The sequence below is a fragment of the Arachis hypogaea genome, chromosome 9 (assembly GCF_003086295.3).
Source record: "Arachis hypogaea cultivar Tifrunner chromosome 9, arahy.Tifrunner.gnm2.J5K5, whole genome shotgun sequence".
Taxonomy (NCBI): Eukaryota; Viridiplantae; Streptophyta; class Magnoliopsida; order Fabales; family Fabaceae; genus Arachis; species Arachis hypogaea.
In genome coordinates, this window is record NC_092044.1 from 112,958,602 (window position 1) to 112,980,274 (window position 21,673).

At 36.7% G+C, this 21,673-nt stretch overlaps 4 protein-coding genes across 12 annotated transcripts; 1 reads left to right on the plus strand and 3 right to left on the minus strand.

The window, feature by feature from the left end:
* Positions 1-355: 355 nt before the first annotated feature.
* LOC112712029 (zinc finger CCCH domain-containing protein 15-like) lies at positions 356-3,465 on the minus strand. The gene is made up of 3 exons (XM_025764802.3): positions 3,353-3,465; positions 2,199-2,975; positions 356-1,113 (listed from the first exon to the last, which is right to left on the minus strand). The coding sequence occupies exons 2-3, from the start codon at positions 2,943-2,945 to the stop codon at positions 787-789; spliced, it is 1,074 nt and encodes a 357-aa protein (XP_025620587.1). The 5' UTR covers positions 2,946-2,975; positions 3,353-3,465; the 3' UTR covers positions 356-786.
* Positions 3,466-5,415: 1,950 nt separating this feature from the next.
* LOC112712030 (putative zinc finger protein At1g68190) lies at positions 5,416-10,552 on the minus strand. Of its 7 annotated transcripts, none has more exons than XM_072203533.1 (7): positions 10,037-10,552; positions 9,543-9,663; positions 8,784-9,426; positions 8,095-8,442; positions 7,412-7,636; positions 6,537-6,847; positions 5,416-5,964 (listed from the first exon to the last, which is right to left on the minus strand). In XM_072203533.1, exons 3-7 carry the CDS (start codon positions 9,282-9,284, stop codon positions 5,868-5,870), a joined length of 1,482 nt encoding a protein of 493 aa, XP_072059634.1. In that variant the 5' UTR covers positions 9,285-9,426; positions 9,543-9,663; positions 10,037-10,552; the 3' UTR covers positions 5,416-5,867. The 7 variants fall into 7 exon arrangements, with proteins under 7 accessions (XP_072059634.1, XP_025620592.1, XP_072059633.1 ...); XM_025764807.3 differs by having other exon boundaries at positions 8,784-9,430; XM_072203532.1 differs by having other exon boundaries at positions 9,543-9,797.
* Positions 10,553-11,383: 831 nt separating this feature from the next.
* Positions 11,384-13,641, minus strand: LOC112712032 (uncharacterized). Of its 3 annotated transcripts, none has more exons than XM_025764811.3 (7): positions 13,476-13,641; positions 13,302-13,380; positions 13,159-13,220; positions 12,923-13,068; positions 12,418-12,604; positions 11,872-12,045; positions 11,384-11,630 (listed from the first exon to the last, which is right to left on the minus strand). In XM_025764811.3, exons 1-6 carry the CDS (start codon positions 13,479-13,481, stop codon positions 11,878-11,880), a joined length of 648 nt encoding a protein of 215 aa, XP_025620596.1. In that variant the 5' UTR covers positions 13,482-13,641; the 3' UTR covers positions 11,384-11,630; positions 11,872-11,877. The 3 variants fall into 3 exon arrangements, with proteins under 3 accessions (XP_025620596.1, XP_025620598.1, XP_025620597.1); XM_025764813.3 differs by having other exon boundaries at positions 13,159-13,217; positions 13,476-13,640; XM_025764812.2 differs by lacking the exon at positions 13,476-13,641 and having other exon boundaries at positions 13,302-13,386.
* A 2,354-nt stretch (positions 13,642-15,995) lies between these two features.
* Positions 15,996-17,876, plus strand: LOC140175232 (uncharacterized). The gene is made up of 4 exons (XM_072202185.1): positions 15,996-16,171; positions 16,247-16,477; positions 16,592-16,798; positions 17,138-17,876. The coding sequence occupies exons 1-4, from the start codon at positions 15,996-15,998 to the stop codon at positions 17,874-17,876; spliced, it is 1,353 nt and encodes a 450-aa protein (XP_072058286.1).
* The last annotated feature ends 3,797 nt before the right edge of the window (positions 17,877-21,673 follow it).

Below are 21,673 nucleotides of genomic sequence, written 5' to 3' on the forward strand. Positions count from 1 at the left end.
TGCATTCACAGCCCAAACATTTTTCAACTTGCTCAGGCCGAAAACAAAACAATCTTAAAAGCCTCTTGTAATACTCTTATTTTTATTTTTTATTTAGGAGAATAATGTTTGCATCGTTTTTTTGTATATATCTATATTTTTTATGATACAAAACACAATTTTTCTTAATTATTAAAACTCACTTTTAATATTAAAGATAAAAAACAAAAATGATATGAAAAAAAATAATGTATATAATATTTTTTTTTCCCATGAAGTCTATTCCTAAGGTAAATGTATTTATGTTTATAGTAAAAGAGATAGTACAAGAAGCAAAAATACCGTACAAGCAAAAAGCTAGACTACAAGAAACATATTACAGCCACAATCAGAAATTGCTTGCTTTGCATTGTATCAAAAAAATAGCATCATTACTAAGCGTACTTTCCCTTGGTTACTGGTGTGGGATCACCAAACGGATTAGGTATGAGGTATCCAAAATGTCACCATAAAAAAAAAGAGTCCAGATTCAAAAGAAAAAAGAATGACGACCAATAATATTCGCCTCAAGAATCCTGCTATAGATCTCACCTTGATGCGAACCTCTCTTTTTCTTTTTCTTTGTTTTTCCCCCCTTGCTTTCCTTTGCTATTCATTAGGAAAGTTATTATTAAACTTTTTTTTCCCCCTATAATGCTTGTCTATGTCTGTAATTACACAAAGAAGAAAATTATTATGTATGGTCTTCAATTCGTTGAGTGATATGAACATGTCCATTCTCTCCGTGGGACTTAGCAGGTATCTTATCTATCTTTCGAGCTTGATTGTTCTGGACTTAGGATGTGATATAGCTTTCTCTTGTTCAGTGAGTGCGTGGCGGAAATGGCATCTATGGCCATATGGACATACAACACCAGCAAGGACCATCCTGCAGACCTCAGTTTTGTAGCGGGGGTGGCGGATCACTGGGCGAAGCTCCCCTATGCCGTGAGCAAATTGGCAGTGGTCTCCATATGGGCATGTCCCTGTTTCCTGCCATTTATTGCACAGCTCAGTCTTGAACATCCCTTGGTTATAAACCACCATCTCAAGAGGCTCTTCCTCTGTCTTCCCTCCACGCACATATACCTTTTGCTGCACCATACAAAACATACGCAAATATTAAACAATAGTCAAACCCTATAGATCAACCACCAACAAATAAAAGATAGTAACTCCTCTTCTGGATGACAACAATTGAATCTGGTTGTCGTCAGCCATATTGATGTCCTTTCGATATTGTAATTTCGTAAACAATTGAAAGTAAAGTCATGATTCTATTTAAGTAGCTACATAATTAGTGTGTGTATATATACACCCATTTTATCCATATTGGTAGTGTCCTCAAGTTATTTTTTGCCTTCATGTAATAAAACTTTGAACTTACACACCACCCGCAGCATCACCGGCGGATTGGATGTTGACAGTAGATTGCTATCATGAATATTTTAAAAGTGATTATCATGGTATTTATAAAAATTAGATATCAATTTATAAACATCACAGAATTAGCCTATTTTAAAAGTCATCTGTATATGAAGAAAAAGGTAAATATTTGACCCCTTAAGTATGTCTCTATCTTTCTCCGTCATGCTACTGGTAAATATGCAATAATAAATTCATCCTAGATACACATGCAAAATATAGTTATTGTACAAAGGTAGTGAAGGTACTAAATAGCCACAAACTTTGCCAAAAATGGAAAAAAATCAAGAAGCCCACCTAACGATCCTAAGCCAAAGGTACCAATACGCAGGTTACTTATTCAGACTATCACACAAAATGCTTCAAAGTCGGGCTACTAGTCCTCTTTTGTGCCTCAAAGCAACTAGAGCGAATGGGGTCGGGTGAGCTTACCTGCAGCTAGAGTGTGCTTGCACCCTTACAAAACAAGCACACGCATTTTTCTAATTATATACCCGTCATTTAGAAAACAACCAAACTACTCCATTCGTTGCAGCTACCAGTTTATGACGCTGACAAGCAAGGTTTTTACATAACTTGTTTCCGAAGGAAAAAAGGATTATCAAGGCATTTCAAGTTCGGTAAATAACGATAAAAGCAACAATAATCACACACACCAAAGCAAAGAAGATAATTGACTAATACTAATAAACAATATTAATAAACTAATTAATTAAAAGGAAAAAATATATAGCGCGTGAGTTTTACGTGCTTACAACGGCATCAGGTGGAGTGGAGGAGACGCGTGGGCGAGTCGTAGGCTTAGTGCGACAGGTAGTGGTGTTGGTGGCAGTAGCCGCAGCAGCAGACTGAGCCATCTTCAGGTAACCATTGGACCTCACAGATATGCTCTTTGGGAGAGAGAACCTCTCAACCTCAACGCCGTTGTTCTCAATCACGCTCGTTGGACTCTCGTCCGAAACTTCCTGCTCCTTATTGTTATTGCTATTATTGTTGGTGTTGTTACTATTCCAATCACCGCAATTCTCTTTTCCTTCCCCAATCTGAAACCCGCGGAATCCATGCACCACGTCGAACGGCGTCGTTTGACCCTGGCAGGAGGAGCCGCCACCGAATTGGTTCTCCAGCGAAGCCTGGATGACGAAGTTGAGCTGCTTCTGGAGCTCCTTGTTCACCGCACGGAGATGCGCGTTCTCTTGCCGCAGAGATTCTACCTCCTTGGAAGTCTCCACGAGGCGATTAAGGCACATGCTGTGACGATTCACCATGTCCTGGTGCTTCTGTATGACGCAAGAGTCGTACGAGTTGATCTGAGTTCCCGACTCAGAGTACGGGTAAAGCGAGCTGCTGCTATTCGCCGAGAGCGACGGATTGTCGTTCAAGAGAGCAGAGTAGAACGAAGCCAATGCGCCGCCATTGGACTGGATTTGACCACCGCCAGTAGCGGTGTTGGCGCCAAATCCGCCATTGGAGGAGGGAGAGCAAGCTTCCTTGTTATGCATTTTTTTTCTCTCCTCGATGCAAGATTTATGCTGTAAATATCGCGATCAAATATATGAAAATATCAGAAACTTGACTATAAACTAATTAACGGAATCAGTCACATTTCTTTAGCTCATTCGTACATCAAATTTCTACGTCGCAATTGCTTTACAGAATCATCAAGAATTCACAGAAACTGTTATAAATGTGATCGAATATATATAAACAAAAACTAAAAACAAAACGCAATGATTCAAGAAATGAACATGATATTGATGAAACAATCATTATATAACAAATATAAAAATATGATAACAATAAATTGAAATGGAAAATAACGGAATAGAGTAAGGTCCAATTGAGATACGAATCAGAGTTTGTGGAACGTAACATGGACGCTAAGGAGCAAAGAAGAAGAATCCCTGACCTGACGTCGTCGTCTGGTTCTGAGCTTCTTGAGAGAGAGAGAAAGGTGGAAGAAGGGTTTATATAGTGGCGATGAGTGAGAGAGGGGTAGTGTGTTTGGTGCGAGGGAAAAAAACCGTCTCCGACACACTTCCTAACAGAATGCTCTTTCGGACCCTTGTGCAATTATCGAGGGGTGGGAAGTGATTTTACCACGTTAGCCCCTACTCTTTTCAGTAGAACTCGGTATCAGCGGGGGCTGTTTGGGTAATCTAGTCTGGTGGGGTCCATGGAGATGAAAGGCACAGGTTGCTGACTTGCTGTAGAGTCAGGTCTCAGGGTCACTACTCACTACATTGCAATTGCAAACTTTTATTCTGTAGCTCCATCAAATGATCATGGCCGGAGATATGGAAAGAAGCTACGTGTACTGTTGTACATAGTACATACTAATATACTATACTACATACCATAGTGGCATTGTAAACGAAAAAAAAAGAAGAAAAATATAAATTATTACATCATTTTTGTTTTTTATTATGTTTAAATTATGTATATTTAATATGTTCAAATAAATAAAATTGGTCTCATATATTTAGCTACACTTAATATATAAGTAACAGAAGATTTTACATAGAGGCTAGTTTGTACTTACATGAGTATGTGAACTCAGAGTGAAAGAGATAGCAACGGAGGAAAGAAATTTTAAAATTAGAGAAAATTAAGAAAAAAAATAGTGGAGATAAAATGAGTACAACTTTTATAGTTTTATTCTTTTGGACATGAAAATGAAATCAATGTTTATCGGAAAAAAGAAAAGGTTGTTAAGAACTTAAAATGCATATAGTGAATGATTTTTTGGATTCACAATAACTTAAATTTAGATACATTAATTTAAAGATATGTACTTAGATTTTCAAAGAAATTAAATTGGAATAAATGTAATTTAGTGAATGTTGCACTGGAGGCTTTTTTTTTTCAGAAAATTGGAGTTGAATCATGAAAAAATTGCATAATTATAAAAAAAAATATTTCAAAAAGATAGAGATCTAACAAAAATTTTTCAAAATATTTGTTGAAATCACATGTTCAATTTATTTTGGATCAGATGGGTATCTATTTGAATCTGCATTTATCATTGAACTACATACACTTCAATAATTCTCATATCAATTACTATTGTATTCATCTTTTCAACTCATTTCTATTCCATCAAATATGTGATTGTTTATTTTTTTTCTTAAAACAATCAAATCAGGAAAAGTTAGATTAATTAGGATTTGTGGTATGTATATGATGGTTGGCAATATGAAATGATGTCCAACTCTAATCAACATTCAATCACATCGAAAGCACACAATAGGGTCCCACCTAGAACATGTATTGTATATAAAGAATATAATGACTTTATCGGTTCTAACAGAAAACATAATAAGGGGGGAGAGAGAGTTTAGAGAGCGTATTCGAGGTGTAGTTGCGGTTAGAAGAGGCATTTGATTATTTAATGCTTGATTTTGAAGTTATTTTGAAGGATCGGAGGTTATTGGCTGGTGGTCTTTGGCACATATGTTTCCAATTTTCAAGTCATGAGGACATCTTAAGCCACATGTCATTTAGGAAGATAGAGCCCATCATACTCTTTTCTTATTTCTGAGGTGAAGGCAAAGGTGCTTGCTTCTTAATCACATTTACAACAACCTCTTCTTCTAATCGCTACTCTATCAATTCAAAATCTTATATCAAAATGTTTGGTGAAATGGTGAATAAAAGAACACAAATACATGGTACCAATAAATCATTTTTTTTTTAAAAAGCAAGATTAAATTCCTAATCCCATCCATAAAAAAGTAAAGTAGTTAATCAAAATTTATAAATAACAAACTCATCTTAAAAAAAAAAACAGGCCCACGTTAGTCCTCGCATATAGTATGATTTTTACATCGAAAGACTAATTTGTTGTCCTTTTATTGCGATAAATGAATTTGTAATTTCTAAATATTAAAAGATAACTAATCCGGATATTGATTTTTCCTCCAATGAGTGAAGGGCTTCCCTTGTGTCACGGTTGTTAAGTTAGCCACACAATTCTTCTCATAATGACTTTCCATAAAACAAGCAATGGTCAGATTACATTTCCTTTTCATTACAGCTTCGGTCCATGCAGACTATTATAACTAAACCAATCTCAATTAGCTGTTCTTGTGGTTTTGTCAAGCCTAAGGAGCAGATGTCCCTTTCTCTGTTTTGTCTCAATTCACAGAGCTACAACTGAAAATGGCTGCTAGCAGATTTGAATGGGAGACTAATATGTGTAGATCTTATCCCTTATTACTAATTAATTAGAAGCACACATGTTAAATCTTCCAAATAAGAAGTAGTATATTAACATTATGGTGCTCCCTATACTTGTTAGAAATATATAAAAGTATGTGTATGATGAAAATGAAAGAATCAGTTGGTGAAATGAACATGAAAATATATATATATATATATATATATATATATATATATATAAAGCATTCACACGCTATTGCTAGCTAAGGTCGATAGCTTTCTGCCTTGACAGTGCCTTTCACCTTCTTTCTTACATTAGCTCCAGGTTTCCCAGATGGGAGTCGAACTTGCTTCTCGTTCCTGGAACCAAAAGAATATAAACAAGAAAAATGTGAAAAATAGTGGCATACATATATCAGTTACTAGGGTAGATCACACTGAACTCCCCTAAAGTTAATTAAAAGACATTACATACGGCACACTTCAATTTATACAATACAAAGGTATTGATTATAGTTATATGGAACGCAATATGTTCCGATACCGGAACAGGTTGGTAGTATAAGGTATGCCATATGTAAAATATTTTATGTAGAAAGTATACTTATGATGTTCCGGTATGGATTATGAAATGGTATGCGCGAATTAGTATGCAGTAGATCACCTAATTAGTGAACTCATATGACTATGATATCGAATATTATATAATTTATCTCAGGGGAGATTAGTGTAATTGACCCTAATTGGTATTTCCAGGCTCATCCTGCATTATTGCGACTATTAAAACCAGCATGGTAACAATAATAGTAAGCTCAGATATTAACAACAATACTGAGATGGAGATTGATGCAATTTTCTTCTGAAATCAGAAAGCACCATAGTATGTGATTGTTCAAAACAAGGAAGGATGAAGGGAGATAATTAGCACTTACCGTCGAGATGGCTTCTCTTCATACGTGAGAGTGAGATTTTGTGTGGCCTCCATATGTGATATCTCCAATTCAGCTGAATTTCCTAAATAGCCTTTCTCTTCACTGCAGGGAGAAAGGGCACCGTCATTGTGATAAGTAGGACTGCTTGCAGCCCAGAATCTTGAAACAGACGATGACACAGTTGACTCGAATGGTCGAATTGTGTGTGGAGGATCTGTGCTTCTTGGATAATGCTGGATGTTGGTACTATCGATATCCTTGTTCTCACGAGCTGATTGCAAGATGGTAATTGATATGGCTGCCGAAGAATCCTTTCATCACAGACAACAGCAATAACATTAAAAAATAATTTATTTCTGAGGCAGGATATATCATTGATGTTGTTACATTCACATCTTAGATCTTAAACACTAGCTCAATCATCAACACCTGCAAATAGTTGATTATAAGATTTTGTTGAAGACCAAATGGAATCAACTTTAAATTAACAAGTTCATATGTTCTTCTAAATGTAATTTATGCTTGTGCTACACAATAACGGACTCAAACCATTGCACCACACATAGAACTATAGAAGGCTACAATAGCCACTCATTTTTCTATTTTATAAAACACTATATTTGTAAAATGCTGCAACAACTTTTACATACATATGCCAACTTTGTAACTTCATTTACTTGTTTGGAATCACTAACAACAATGAATGACAGCAACAAATTTATGCAAACATAATTCATGTCTACAAAAAGCTATCCATATGATCCATGTTCTGCTCAAGCTCATATAAAGTATATGATGATGCTTTAATATAACACGCGTTGAATATAATGTTAAGATGTTAGAAATTTCAGAGAGCAGAAGGTATAAATTCAGACCTCTATTGCACTTAGATTGTCAATATCTGACTTATCAATTGACATATCCTTCTCTAAAGAGGAGCAGGAAACATCATTATCATCAAGCAGTGCTCTAACTGGATCTTGATCTCCAAATAGTTCCTCAAAGTTTTGGAATGTTAGATCAACGTCAGGTATGTTGAAATCATCTCGACAAACAAGTTCTTCACATATCCCAAGGTCTTGTATGTTTTGGGACCACAACTGCAAAGATTCACAAAAAGAATTTTCCAAGATGACCAAAAATCCAGAGGCTTGAGTATTGAATCGATAAAATGACAACCAACCTCATTTGAATAAATAGAATGTTAATAGTTACTGCAACAAAGAGTATACATGTGTTTGCTTACACTGCTAGATGTCAGACATTCAATTCATTTGGCTCGTCTTACTAGTAAATTTGGGGTGCTTTGAGTTGCCTATATAAGGCATATTATCTATCTTAGTTGACATCAGCATAAAATGTTGAGCATTTTGAGATTATTTTCTTTTTAACTGGATTATTAGACTAAAAAGAGGAAAAGAAAAATGATGTATTGCACATCTTTATGAACTGAACACCATATTTCCATATGATTTGGCACTAAGTCCCATATCAAAAGCATGCTTATCACTGCAGAAAAGTCCAGAGCAGCAGAATAAGTTTGTAGTTATAGGCTGACCTGATTACTTCGGGGTGGACTTTTCCCTGTCCAGAACAACTCTCCATGTAAGGGAAGATCTACAATTGAAGGTAAGTTATCAAGCTGAGAAAACGTAGAAGGCAAAGGTTCAGGATTCAGCTCCACTGTGTGACTGTCTTTTTCCACAACATCCTTTGAATTTTGTTCTTGCTTATTGAACTTTTCATCTGATTTCTTGATAGTTTGATATGCTGAAGAAGTTAAGTCTGTTTCTTCTTCAGGTCCATTTATCTTTATTGTTTGACCAGTATTCTCATTTAGCTGAAGCTGTTTTAAATCAATAATCTGCTGCAGAATCTTTTTTCGCTCTTGATCACTGTATAATATCTGCAAGACGACTTATACCAGGTTTCAAATTCTACAAAAACAAAGGCTTAAATTCAAGCATCCTTTCATTGCATAAATCCAAAAACAAAATGAAAGCAATTAAAGTATAGGTCCTTTTCAACTCTCAATTAATAACCACTCCATATTGATATTCATTTTCAAAATGAATATCAAAGGTAAACTTACATCCAGTGATCCAACCTCTGTATCCTCATATATGGGCTGCTTTAAGTTATGTATTCGCTTCAGATTTTTGCAATCAATCACTTTTTAAGTACCATTTTGTCTGTTAGTCTAAAAAATTTACATGGCTAATCAATATATATAATCATCAGGCATACCTGACCTTGTCGACTGCTCGATCCCCCATGAAGTTTGGCCTTAGATGATATTCGACTTCTAGCCCGTACAGAGGCTTGTGCCATATTTGAATCAGCGGAAACACATGAAGCAGATCCAAACAAATCCTCACAGGTGATGTTTTCCATCTCATTCAAGCCAAAACACCATAGCATCGCAAAGTCTTTAGCAGAAGGGCAACCCATGAAACTTCTGATAGCTCGTTTTCGATGTGGTAAAGAGACATCGTGCAGCTTCTGATCACACTCTTGACAAATTAATATTTTGTGATCCAAACACTGCACATAAGCAAGATGGTACCTACAAGAGTTACAAACAAGGGTCCGAAGATGCCGGCTGGACAGTGCATTCGCAAAATGCACCTTTGAATCACAGGATAGACACAGATAAGCTGCATCAGCCTTACAATATACAAGTGGCCTCAAATCCGTGCAGAATTCACAGACCTTCTCCATTCCCTTTTGGTTTTCAAACATGAACATGAGCACTGAAATTGTGAAACTCCATGCTAATCTGCCAGCAATTTGAATGTAGTAGAATCCAGATATTAGCCTAGCTGGTCTCAGATATATACAGAGACCTTTTCCATCAAAGGCAAAGTCAAGTTAAGGAATCCATTCTGTCCTGTCTAAAGCAAAAAAAAAAAATGTAAAATATACAATAAAAACAAATCAGAATATAGCTAAAAGGAAGACCATAAGTTTACATCAAAATATAGTTGCATGGAGTTGAATCCTTACAACAATAATAAAAAACGATGGTAACCAGTAATAAGGCAGTAAAAGTCAAACTTCAGATCCTAGTTCTGTAGCTCCAATTTTGTTGGATATCCGAAAGGGAAAAGTTGCATAGTCAATTAAACTGTTGCATGCGGAACACACTGTAGTTATAGTATGATAGTTGTCATCATCACTCATCAATAATAATCATCACATTCATGCACATGCCCAGCTTGGAAAATTCCAAATTAATGGTAACTTAGCAACAGCAAAGCACTGTAACCTCCCAAAAATGAAAAATACCAAAAAAAAGGCAAATAAAGAAAAGATCGCAATTATTAAAGTTCCCAAAAACAAATAAACAATTATAAAATCCCAAAGTTAGAAAGCAGTCCGTCCTTGTAAGAGAGAGAACTAGCATGAAATTCTCGTGAAACTCAGAGAAGCAAGCAGGCGGAGGAGCTGACTTCACAAATTACATGGAAAACTGCAAAAGAAGAAAGGAAGAGACGTACCCGTGATTGTTTCCCAATAAAACCAGCAACTATTTTTTTATTTTTCTTCTCTCAAGAGGAAGGAATTGAATTGATCCAACTAAGTAAGGAGAAATTAGGGAGTTTGGGAGAAGAACTAAGAAAAGAGAAGAGTGTGACGAGTGTGAGGTCGTGTAATGCGTTGTATGAAGGAGAGAGGAGACATGCGTCGCTGGGTTTGGGTGTTGGTGGTACGGTCGTTGTAGGTGTTTGCCCCAATGGTGGAGGTGACGTGTCATAAAGAGAGTGAACTTTCCAGCGTGGAAGGGAAGACGTGGACAAGGAGTGGTGGGGTCCAGGGACGTTATCCGATGCATAGTGTAGTGCGTGCCTCACCCTCCCTCACATGTGAAAAGAAAGGTCAAGGTAATGGTAATGTTGATCCGAAAGTTCATCACTCCGCCAATCAAACTTCGCCTTCTAACTTGCGAACCGGGATGGGCGCGGGGAACCTTGTAGGACCCACACACCTTCAACCCACCCCCGTGATTCACGAGCCACACCCATCTTAACCTTTTCCATCTATCAAGAGTCAACACTCAAGAGTCAAGGCTTTGTTATACTATCACAGGACAAACTCACAATTTATTTGTTAATTTTGGGCTCAACGAAACACAATATGAAATCATTTCAGTTTTGGAATGTCAGTATTAAGTTCATTGCGCATTTGAATCTACAGGCAAAAGCGTTGAAAATAGGGACAACAGGTAGTGCAGAGAAAAGAAAAGTGTCGGTGCCTACAACTATTACTCAATTTCGGAAAACCTTCAATATATGATAATAAATGGGTATTACTAGGTTTCCACTTATATGCATCAAATTGTGACAGTCAATGTGATTATTTTTTCCACGAAATATGAAGTTGTTTATACTAGCACGGTGGGTACTTCAGCCCATTGATTTGCAAATTGCAACTCTTTAAATGTTTTCTAAATTCTAATTGAAAGTAAATCCTCGCTATGTACGGCGTTATCCATGTAATATATAGATTTATTATTTTTGTTATTATTATTTTGACAGATTAATATATATATTATTATAAACATAATGCACCACATCAAATGACATCAACTTGATAAATTAAAGTAATAAATATAGTCAATGACGACTTAATATAAAATATAAATACATAATGGAAACTACAAAAGAATAGAACAAGGAGAGAAGAACAAAGTGGTTCGTTCGTCCAAGTTCAGTATCCCTGAACAGTGAAGACTATTTACCATATAATATCGAACTAGAATATGGATTCCCCTTCCCAAAATTTAAATCAGCATCGTTTCATTAGTTTGTTAGTCGTGACAAACAAAAATCAATCAAACATGGGGATTCCAAAAACTCCAAATAGCGTTTTTGCATTTTTTTTCACAGAACTATACCAAGTAGCCGAGAATCTTCTACCAAAAACTTTAGCTAAAACGTTCCCAAAAAACATATGCTGTACAATTAGGTCAAATATTGTCAATATGTTCGGCTTTCTCCTACAATACAGAGACACAATGATGACAATAAAAACACTTGACGACAAAAAACAGAGGCTCCAAAATGCCAGGATGAGCATCCCTGATTGATAGACCTGAATGAAGGTACATTAGATTATTAGTAAGAAATCAGATTATAAATATTTTCAAGCTACAATTTGGGGCTCGGATAACTATTTTTACAATAGACCCCTCCTACTTTTTACTTTGGATACACATCAAAATTCATCATTGTGACACATTTAGAGTCAATTCGAGTCGTACACAGCATCACCAAATAGTATTATAACAAGATTACAGGAATGAATAATTTGTAGAAGCTATAAGATGTCTCACCCTATATCAGCTTGATTTCACATGAACTTCAATCATGTCACCATCTTCCATCCCAAGGATATCCGGGGTTTCGGAAGGACTGATTTTATCACCATCAAATGATAACACTATCTTGTTTTGATCACATCCCAGTTTCTCAGCATACATTTTGAAAATCCTTTCAAACTTGTCATCCTACAGAGAATTGAAGAACAAGATTCAGACATCAAGCTGAAATATAAAAAAATTATCTCCACTCTGCCAAATTATCATAAAATATGACCTAAAAAGAAATGCAAAATCAGATCTTTCTAAAAAGCATCACAAACTCTGGTTTAAATGGTGCAAACTGAAATTCAATTTATTTCATTTCAACATATATAGCAGAGTCACCATGTCCTACATTTCAACACAAGTTTTAGTTACAAGTTACAACCTATATTTGACCACAAATGCAAAGCACTAACTTTTTGGAAAAGCAGACTCTAGTTTTGAAATTACAAAGCAATAAGAAATACAAATAGTACAATGACTACACGAAGTATAAGTACTGGAGAAATTATATACCCTGTACACACGAACTGGCTTCTTTTCGCTCTTGTCTTGAATTGAGATCAAAATCTTAGGTCTTTCTGCAGGTTTTGATGTTTTCTCACTTGTATCATCCATGGAAGACTTCGGTGAATCACAGATTTCACTTTTTTCAGACTCCTCAACAGTTTTGAACAAATCTTGAAGTTCTTGCTTCTTCAATCTACATAGATGAATAAAACCTTATAAGAAACTCTACCAAAAACGTGGTAGGTTTTCTTTTAAAATCAAAGATAACTGAGCATGTTTTCTTCTGTTTCAACTTTCAATTAGTCATTACTCTTATCCACATTATTAACACACAAACAAGGGGGAGGTATTACCAAAAAAAATCTAAACTGTTGCAGTTCATCATTTCATTACACAATATAGATATTAGTGTGGATCGTGCAACATGCTTAATTGGTTATATAGTAATAATCGCAAGGATCTGGCAATTGTAAAATGAAAATTAGTTTGAAGAGTAAAAAATGCACATAACCTCAACTTCTTGAGTGTTGAATCTTCATCAATAGACTTGTGTGCATCAGTGGAGACCTTTGGTGGAGGAGGCAACCAATCATCCTCATCGTCAATATCCACCACCGGCACCGGCTTCACGTCAGTCTTCTTCTTCTCAGGCACAACCTAAATCCCAACAACAGTTTCAATAAGTTCCCAAATTGCAGAAACAATCAATTGCAAATAGGTAGAAAGTCGGAGCAATGCTGTAATTACAGGATCATGAGAGGTTTTTCCCTTCTTGGGGGGAACAGCATCCTTATCATCATCATCATCTGCTGAGATTCATCAACAACAATTAGGAATTCAAATTCAACTTCGACTAAGAAGCAAAAGAGAAGATATTTTCGGATTCAAACCATCGTCGAGGGGAATGACGGGGGGCTGAACGCGACTGTAATCAAACAAGGGCTCCAGTTCATCGGCGAATTCGTCGTCCTGCATAGAGAAAAGAAAACTGAATTAGGGATTTGAGAGAAACCCTAGGGTTCATAATTGGCGGTAATCCTTGATTTGAGTTTGAAAAACCTCACCGCCATACTTCACGACTCACGACCCACGCGCCCTTCTGGTGCTTGGCGGCGTCTCGAATCGTATCTTTTGGTTCTTGCTTCTATAGATCTATTTTTTTTTTTTTTTTTTTGACTAGATCTATTTCATATTTTAAAATTGAAGATCAACATATATCTCAGAATAGTTCAATATTTCAATGTATTAAAATTAATTAAATTTATAATTTATAATTAACATTTAGAAATTTTTTATTTTATAAAAACACATCAACACAATAATTAATAAAATTATTTTTTATATCGTCTATTTAAATAAATGATCATTAGCAAATAAATTGGATTTGATTGAACGATCATGTGATAAAAGTATTAGATTATAAGTGTACCAAAATTAAAGTTCTTATAAAATTACTGAAAAATAAAGTTAAGTTACAATAAATAAGATTGGTTATGATATCTTTAAAGTGAATGTAAGGTTTAAAATGAATATAACTAAAGTTTATTAGGATAGGCTTGACTAAATTTATGGAAAAGTTTAGAGGCAAGCAATTTATTAAATTCTGACCGATATATGTAATCGGCAAAGAAAAATGAATTATTGAATGAAATTTTATACAAATCTCACACTATTAAAATCATTATTGATGACTACAAATCACAAAAGTTGCTGGTCCCTAATATTCCTCTAAATTTATTAGTAAATGATCAATTTTTAGAATAATAATAATAATTATGAATAATGTTACACATTTAAGTATTTTTATTAATCAAGTCTAACTAAGTTGGTTTAATATTAATAAAAATTAAAAATATTTGAAGAATTAGGTCACGAAACCGAATGGTATTGGAGAATGCAAAGCTGCCAGAAGGGGAATCTCCCCAAGAAGAAGACTCGAGGCTTCGTAGCGTTAAGAAAGCAAAGCCGAATGGGGATGAATCACTGCCGGATGCGGATGACAACGTGAAATTTGTTGGAGACGGAGAAAGTATGATCATAGAAAATCCCAATTCCAGCCAGGGGATTCAATCGAGTGAGAACAAGAGCACCCTGCTTGATGGGTGTGGACCGAGGATGAAAGATCCGGAACAAGTGAGTACATACAAGGACAGGTTGATGCCGGATGATACGGGAATTGTGTTGTCTCCAACAGAAATTGTGCAGTTAGTGGCTGAGGATTATGGTTTGGAGGAGATCGAGGATGTGAATCAGGAAGAGGAGGCTCCCTTCAATCCAAAACCGGTAGTAGAAGTCTCCTTGGAGGAATATAATCAGTGGTGCAAACCATGGAAACTTTCTCTCATCGTGAAGCTGCTTGGCAAGAGTCTGGAATTTCGAGCGATGGAGGCTTGGATTCGGAGGGCTTGGTCACGGAATGGAGATCTCAAATTGACTTAACATGTGATTTCTTTTTAGTGAGATTCATGGATGAAGGTGACTATCGACATGCCTTATTTGAAGGTCATTGGCTAGTTGCAGACCACTATCTGTTGGTGCAGAGATGGAGGCCCCTATTCCAGCCTTCAAATGATTTTGTCCAAAAAATTACGGTTTAGGTGCGTATTCCCGAACTGCCTGTGGAGTTGTATACTGATAAATTTCTATAGAGAGTTGGGGAAAAGATAGGAACAATGTTAAAGATTGACCAGAATACTTCCATTCATTCTAGAGGAAAATTTGCACGTTTGTGTGTGGAAATTGACCTGAGGCGCAAACTGGTTCCAGCAATCAAAGTACTGGGTCGCAACTTCAAACTGGAATACGAAGGACTACATTTGATTTGCTTCGGTTGTGGCCGTTATGGTCATAGAGTTGAGCTATGTTCGGAAGGAGGGGTAAGGAAGGAGAATGTTCAACCACCGTGCACTGATGGTGGTGGTCAATCGAAAAATGTTCCAAAGAACTTGGTTGTGAAATCCACTACTTTGATGCCGGAACTTTTGAATTCAGTTAATCCAGTTATAAATAATGTGGGAATGGATATTGGGGTGTCAGATCTGAATGAAGATATGGAAAATGGGAACACCTTGAATTCTTTTGGGCCTTGGATGATAGTTAAGAGGCCCCAAAGAAAAAATATGAAGAAAAAAGTCTCTGGGCTTGATCTAAATAAGGGAGTTAATGTTGCACTGGGCTCAAGGTACCAGGTTCTAGACCAATAGAAAACCAGGAGTCGACACAAATGGACTTGGTGGGTAGGCAGAATGAAGCTCATCTGGAGTCCAGGGTCAAAAAACCTCAGCACAATAAAGCTGCTATGTTTGCAAAACCTGCCACAATAGGAAAAGAAAATAAAAAACCATCTCAAAAACCTCATACTAATCAGAATAAAGGGACAATAGTTAATACGAGTGTGTCTACTTGGAAGGGAAAGGAGATAGAAGGTTCCAGCTCTACAGAGGTCCACAATCAGAGAAAGGAAAATTATTGGAATTCTATTAATTTAATTAAACAAGCTCAAAGCATGGAAGGTAGTGACGGTTGGGAGAACGGGATGTTTCCTGGGGGTTCAAACTCACTTACCCTCCATGGAAGCTTCTGCGATGGTGGAGCAGCTTCGCCTTAAACCTGGAGTGAGGAATTCAGCAGCAAATCCCCTTGATCCAGGAGCAAATCAGAACGTAAATGCTGGTAAGTCAGTTTCAGCTATATCCCATATTGGGGTGCTTTCAGATAACATGGTGGCAGATATCGCCATAGGTGCTACGCCAAATGCGCAGTAATTTCTGGCCGTTTGGTCCCTCGTCTCCTTTTTATTGCTGCTTATCATGAATATAATAAATTGGAACTGTAGAGGTGTGGGTGGTAAAGGTTTCTCCAGATTGGTGAAGGACCTGTGCAATAGATTTCATTCTGGTTTTCTTTGTTTACTTGAAACACATATCTCGGGGGCTAAAGCGGAGAATGTGGCTCAAAAATTTGGTTTTCCGAATTGGCATCTAGTGGAAGGATGTGGTTTCTTAGGCGGGATCTGGCTTATGTGGAATGGCAGTTTCTGGGATGTTCATGTTATTGAGTCACATAGGTAATTTATTTATCTTAGAGTTTCTTTTTGTAATGAACAATACTGGTATCTGACGGTAGTCTATGGTTCACCTCATATTGGACCAAGATCCGAATTATGGAAAAATTTGCAAAGATTAGGGGATCTGGTGCATGGTGATTGGTGTCTGGGGGGTGATTTCAATTGTGTTCTCTCATTGGCAGATACATGGGGTACCTCAACTCTCTCCAGGGATCATGCTCGCTTCTCAAATTGTCTCTTTGAATGTGGTCTCCAAGACATTGGCTTCCAAGGACAGCCATTTACTTGGCAGAGAGATAGTATTCAAAGGAGATTAGACAGGTACGTTGCGAACCCTTCTTGGGTTCAAAAATTTAATCATGCAGTAGTAAAACACCTTCCGAAACTGAAATCTGATCATGCCCCATTATTACTTGATTTGAGATCTTCCAAAAATCCTGGCTCCTCTACTCACCCATTTCGGTTTATTGCGGCATGGATGACTCACAATGATTTTAATAACTTACTAAGGAGTAGTTAGGATGTTGATAATCAGCTGGAGGTAAATATCTCCACTTTCATGGAGGCTGCTAAAATTTGGAATCTAGAGGTGTTTGGCGATCTAATTAAAAGAAAAAATCGGATACTGGCGAGATTAAATGGTATTTCTGCTCATCTCAGTTTCACGCCGAATCCTTTTCTTGATAATCTTCAAATCCAATTGTGCAAGGAATTGGAAACTTTGCTTATTCAGGAAGAAGTCTACTGGAAGCAATGTTCTAGGTGCAAATGGATTAATTATGGTGATAAGAATACTGCTTATTTCCATAGCACAGCATCTGCCAGGAGGAGAAGAAACAGAATAACCATGATTAAAAATGCAGAAGGACAATGGATCGATGATGTGCAACAAATTCAGAATATTGGAGCACAACACTTTCTAACTCTGTATACTGATGATGGGAATTGTGAGAAACTAAATGCTCCAGGCTTGTTTCCGACTCTATCATATGAGGAGCAAAACCAGCTAGGAAGAATGGTGACTGTTGAAGAAATCCAATCTGCTATGTTCTCTATGGGAGCCTGGAAGGCACCGGGGCCTGACGGCTTGCCTCCGATGTTTTATCAAAGTAATTGGAAATCTGTTAAAACCTCAGTGGTAAATTGGGTTTTTCGGGTTTTCAACAATCATGAAGAAATTAAAGTGGCGAATAGCACTTATATCTCGCTTATCCCGAAGATTGACGCTCCAAAAACCTTTAGTCACTTTCGGCCTATTGGGATTTGTAATGTTTCGTATAAGCTCATTACAAAGATTATCTCTCATCGGCTGAAGCAGGTTATGCCCAAATTAATTGGCCCCTCCCAGTCAAGTTTTGTCCTTGGCAGGCAGAGTGCAGATAATATTATCATAGCCTAAGAGGCCATCTATTCCATGAGGATCAAGAAAGGTGCTTGCGGTTATATGGCTATTAAGATATATTTGGAGAAAGCTTATGATCTTTTGAACTGGGAGTTTATCAGGGATACTTTAATTGAAGCTAGACTGCCAGAGAATCTAGTTGACCTGATCTCTCATTGCTATTCGTCTGCGGATATGAAAGTCCTGTGGAATGGTATCCCGTCCAATTCTTTTACTCCTTCCAGAGGTATTCAACAGGGTGATCCTATGTCACTGTATCTCTTTGTTTTATGTATAGAAAGATTGTCTCAGATTATCTCCTTTGCTGTTAATCATAATTTTTGGGAGCCGATGGTTTTGAATAGAGGTGGGCCGAAACTCTCCCATATTTGCTTTGCTGACGATATTGTTCTATTCGGGAAAGCTTCCATGGAGCAGGTTGAAGTTGTACGGGACATTCTGGAATTGTTTTGTAAATGTTCGGGGCAAAAGGTAAATTATGTTAAATCCTGTGTCTACTTCTCTGATAATATGTGCTTCGCTAGGAAAAAAGAACTGAGTGATGCTTTGGGAATGAGGCTAACAAACAATATGGGTAAGTACCTTGGAGTCCCTCTCTTTCATGGTCGTTCCAAGAAGGAGGACTTTCAATTCATATTAGATAGAATGGCTAATAGACTTAGTTCGTGGAAGGCTAAAAATCTTTCTCTTGCGGGCAGAGTTACTCCCACTCAATCAGCATTGGCGTCTATTCCTTCCTATGTCATGCAGACCATAAAACTTCCTCTAAGCATTTGTGATAGCATTGATAAAATCTGCAGGAATTTTTTGTGGGAAAGTGTTAGCTCGGGGAGGAAACCTCATCTCATGAGTTGGGAGAAAGTTTGCCTTCCCAAACGCCAAGGCGGTTTGGGCCTCAGACCGGCTAGAGTGTTGAATAATGCAAATCTTATGAAGCTGGCCTGGAAGCTAATCCATAATAAGGATATGCTATGGGTAAAGATAGTCCGCAGCAAGTATGGATGTGGAGATGACTCCCTGCCACTTATCACAAAACATCTATCTTCGTCTAATGCTTGGAAAGGTATCTTTCATGTTTGGAAGAAGTTTGCTGACAATCTTGTTTGGAGACTTGGGTCCGGGGAAAATGTTAACTTCTGGACTGATCATTGGATGCCAGGGGTACACCACCTGATTGATTTTGCTCAGCCCGAGGTGTTTCCTAATATGTTGGAGGAACGTGTGTGTGACTGTGTATCAGACCGGAGGTGGGATCTCAATCGAATTACAGTAGTCCTAGGCGACGATTGGATTTCCGTTTTTAGGTCGACGAAAACACCTGAACCAGAGATGGGAGAAGATATTCTAGCTTGGCTGTTGACATCAGACGATGCATTTTCTATCAAGTCAGCTTGCTCTCTTTACCTAAGCCCTTCAGATAACTCTAAAGCTAAGCTATTTTCGAAGATTTGGAAGCTTGAAGCTCCCCAAAGGCTGCGTACTTTTTGCTGGCTTGTTGCAAATGAGGTGCTATTAACAAATGAGATTAGAGTCAAAAGAAATATGGCCCAGGATGGATCTTGTGTTAGTTGTGGTGAGGCAACCGAATCGATGCTCCATGTGATCCGAGACTGCAGAGTCGCGAGACAAACATGGATGAGCATTGATGCCAGATTGAGATTTGGTGACTTTTTCAACACCCCCCTCCTCCCTTGGTTGTTGGAGAATTTATCATCCCAATCCCTCTTCAAAGGGGTTCATTGGCCCCTCCTTTTTGTATGCACAATGAATGCACTCTGGCTTCGTCGAAATAAGGTGATCTTTGATAGCGACGAGGCCGTAGCAGAGAATAGAATTCATTTTTTGGCCTTCCACTTAGCGAAGGATTACTCTTTGGCACAGCTCGAGCTTGCTCAGAGCAGGAAAAAGGTTTGCAATTTCATTGAAAGACAGATCAAATGGAAGCCACCAGATCACCTGTTTATTAAGCTCAACTCGGATGGCTCTGTGTTAGATGGAGGAAGAGTAGCTTGTGGTGGGATCCTAAGGGACTCTGATGGAAGATTTATAGCTTGCTTTAGTGCGAATTTGGATGGCGGAACAGTGACGACAGCAGAGCTTTGGGAAATTTTACTAAGCCTGGAGCTAGCTTTGAATATTGGTTGCTCTCATCTGATTATTGAAGCGGATTCCCTTGTTGCAGTTAAGCTTTGTCTCCAGGAGGATATTGACTTACATGCTACTAGATCTTTAGTCTTGGCTATCAGAAACAGATGCAGCAGGCTTACTTGCTGGAATATTCATCACCAATTTCGGGAAGCAAATACTTGTGCTGATAGGTTGGCTCACTTTAGTCATAGTCTTTCATCTGGCTGTCATATTTTTTTCAATTTGCCTTCTTGTATTTCCTTAACTTTTCATGCTGATTCTATAGGTATTGCTCTCCTTAGAGTAGTCTCTATTTAGTTTTCTTGTTTTTTTGGGCGTTTCTGCCCCGATGATCATCAAAAAAATATTAATAAAAATTAATTATGGATAATATTACTCCAAATTTTATTATTTAACTTAATTGGATTTAGTTCATAAAAAAATTTGGATGAATAACATTATTCTAATATTATATGTATATTTTTTTTGTTAGTTAAGTTAGTCTAATATTAATAAAAAATATTCTCATCACTCTTATTTATCCATTTACCTAATTTTTATTATTTAAGTTGGTTAGACTTAATTAAAAAAAAATATGTGTAATATTTTTAAATTTTTATATAATTGGAATTTAATTTGGACAAGTGACTTTGAGTTCTCTAGTAAAAAAATATTTAAGTGATATGCATATTAAAATCTCATTGTTGGTAACAGAACCAATAATAAATAAAAAATAAAGTGATAATTAGATCTTCGAAGATATGTTAATCTTGGACTAATTAGTTCTTGAAGACAAAAAGTATCAGTTAGACTCTTTAAGATAATAAATGGTGGACATGCATGTCCTTCTGTCAATGAATAATACAGAATGAAATGAAATTGTCTATATATTTTATTATTTACAGTGGTATATGTCTTGTTACTATCAATGAGTATTAAAACGATGTAATTTTGGATAGTGAACATTTCTTATCTTTTGAGTTTTCATATATCTTTTTATCAACGATTCTCTTTCTATTATAAATTCTATCAAAACAAGTGAAGTTTCACTCCAAAAGTTGTTATCTACATAACTATTTTTCATAGATAGACACGTCAGAGTAATTAACAGTACATATAAACATCACGTTAAATTTTAGTTGATGAATTGATAAAAAGACATCATGTAATTGGTACTTTTTTTAGGGTGGTGCTAGGGAGCTAATGGCCTAAGCATACAATGTGTATAATGGGTTAAATCTTTGGTCCATGAATAAAATGAACATCACCCATACTATCCAGAATAACCATCCGGATACCAGAAATAAGTTGATTTTGGAGTTCACCAAGGATTGAACCCTTGACCTTTCGGATCTAGAACTCTAATACCATGTCATGAACCTACTTATCCCAAAAACGTAACCTGACAGGACAATGTAACACTAATTATCATATCTCTAATACTTTCTAAACCTCCATTATACACATTGTACGCTTAAGTCATTGGCTCCCTATACTTTCTCTTTTTTTTTTAAGACTAATTAGTCAAGAGCTAATGATCACTTTACTCGTAAATAAATAAACAACAAAGATGGGCTACTTTTGAAAAAAGTAATCCATAAATAATATTCTAAAATTCTTACACGATTGGGGTGGGACGGATTTTTTTTATTTATAAACAAAATAAA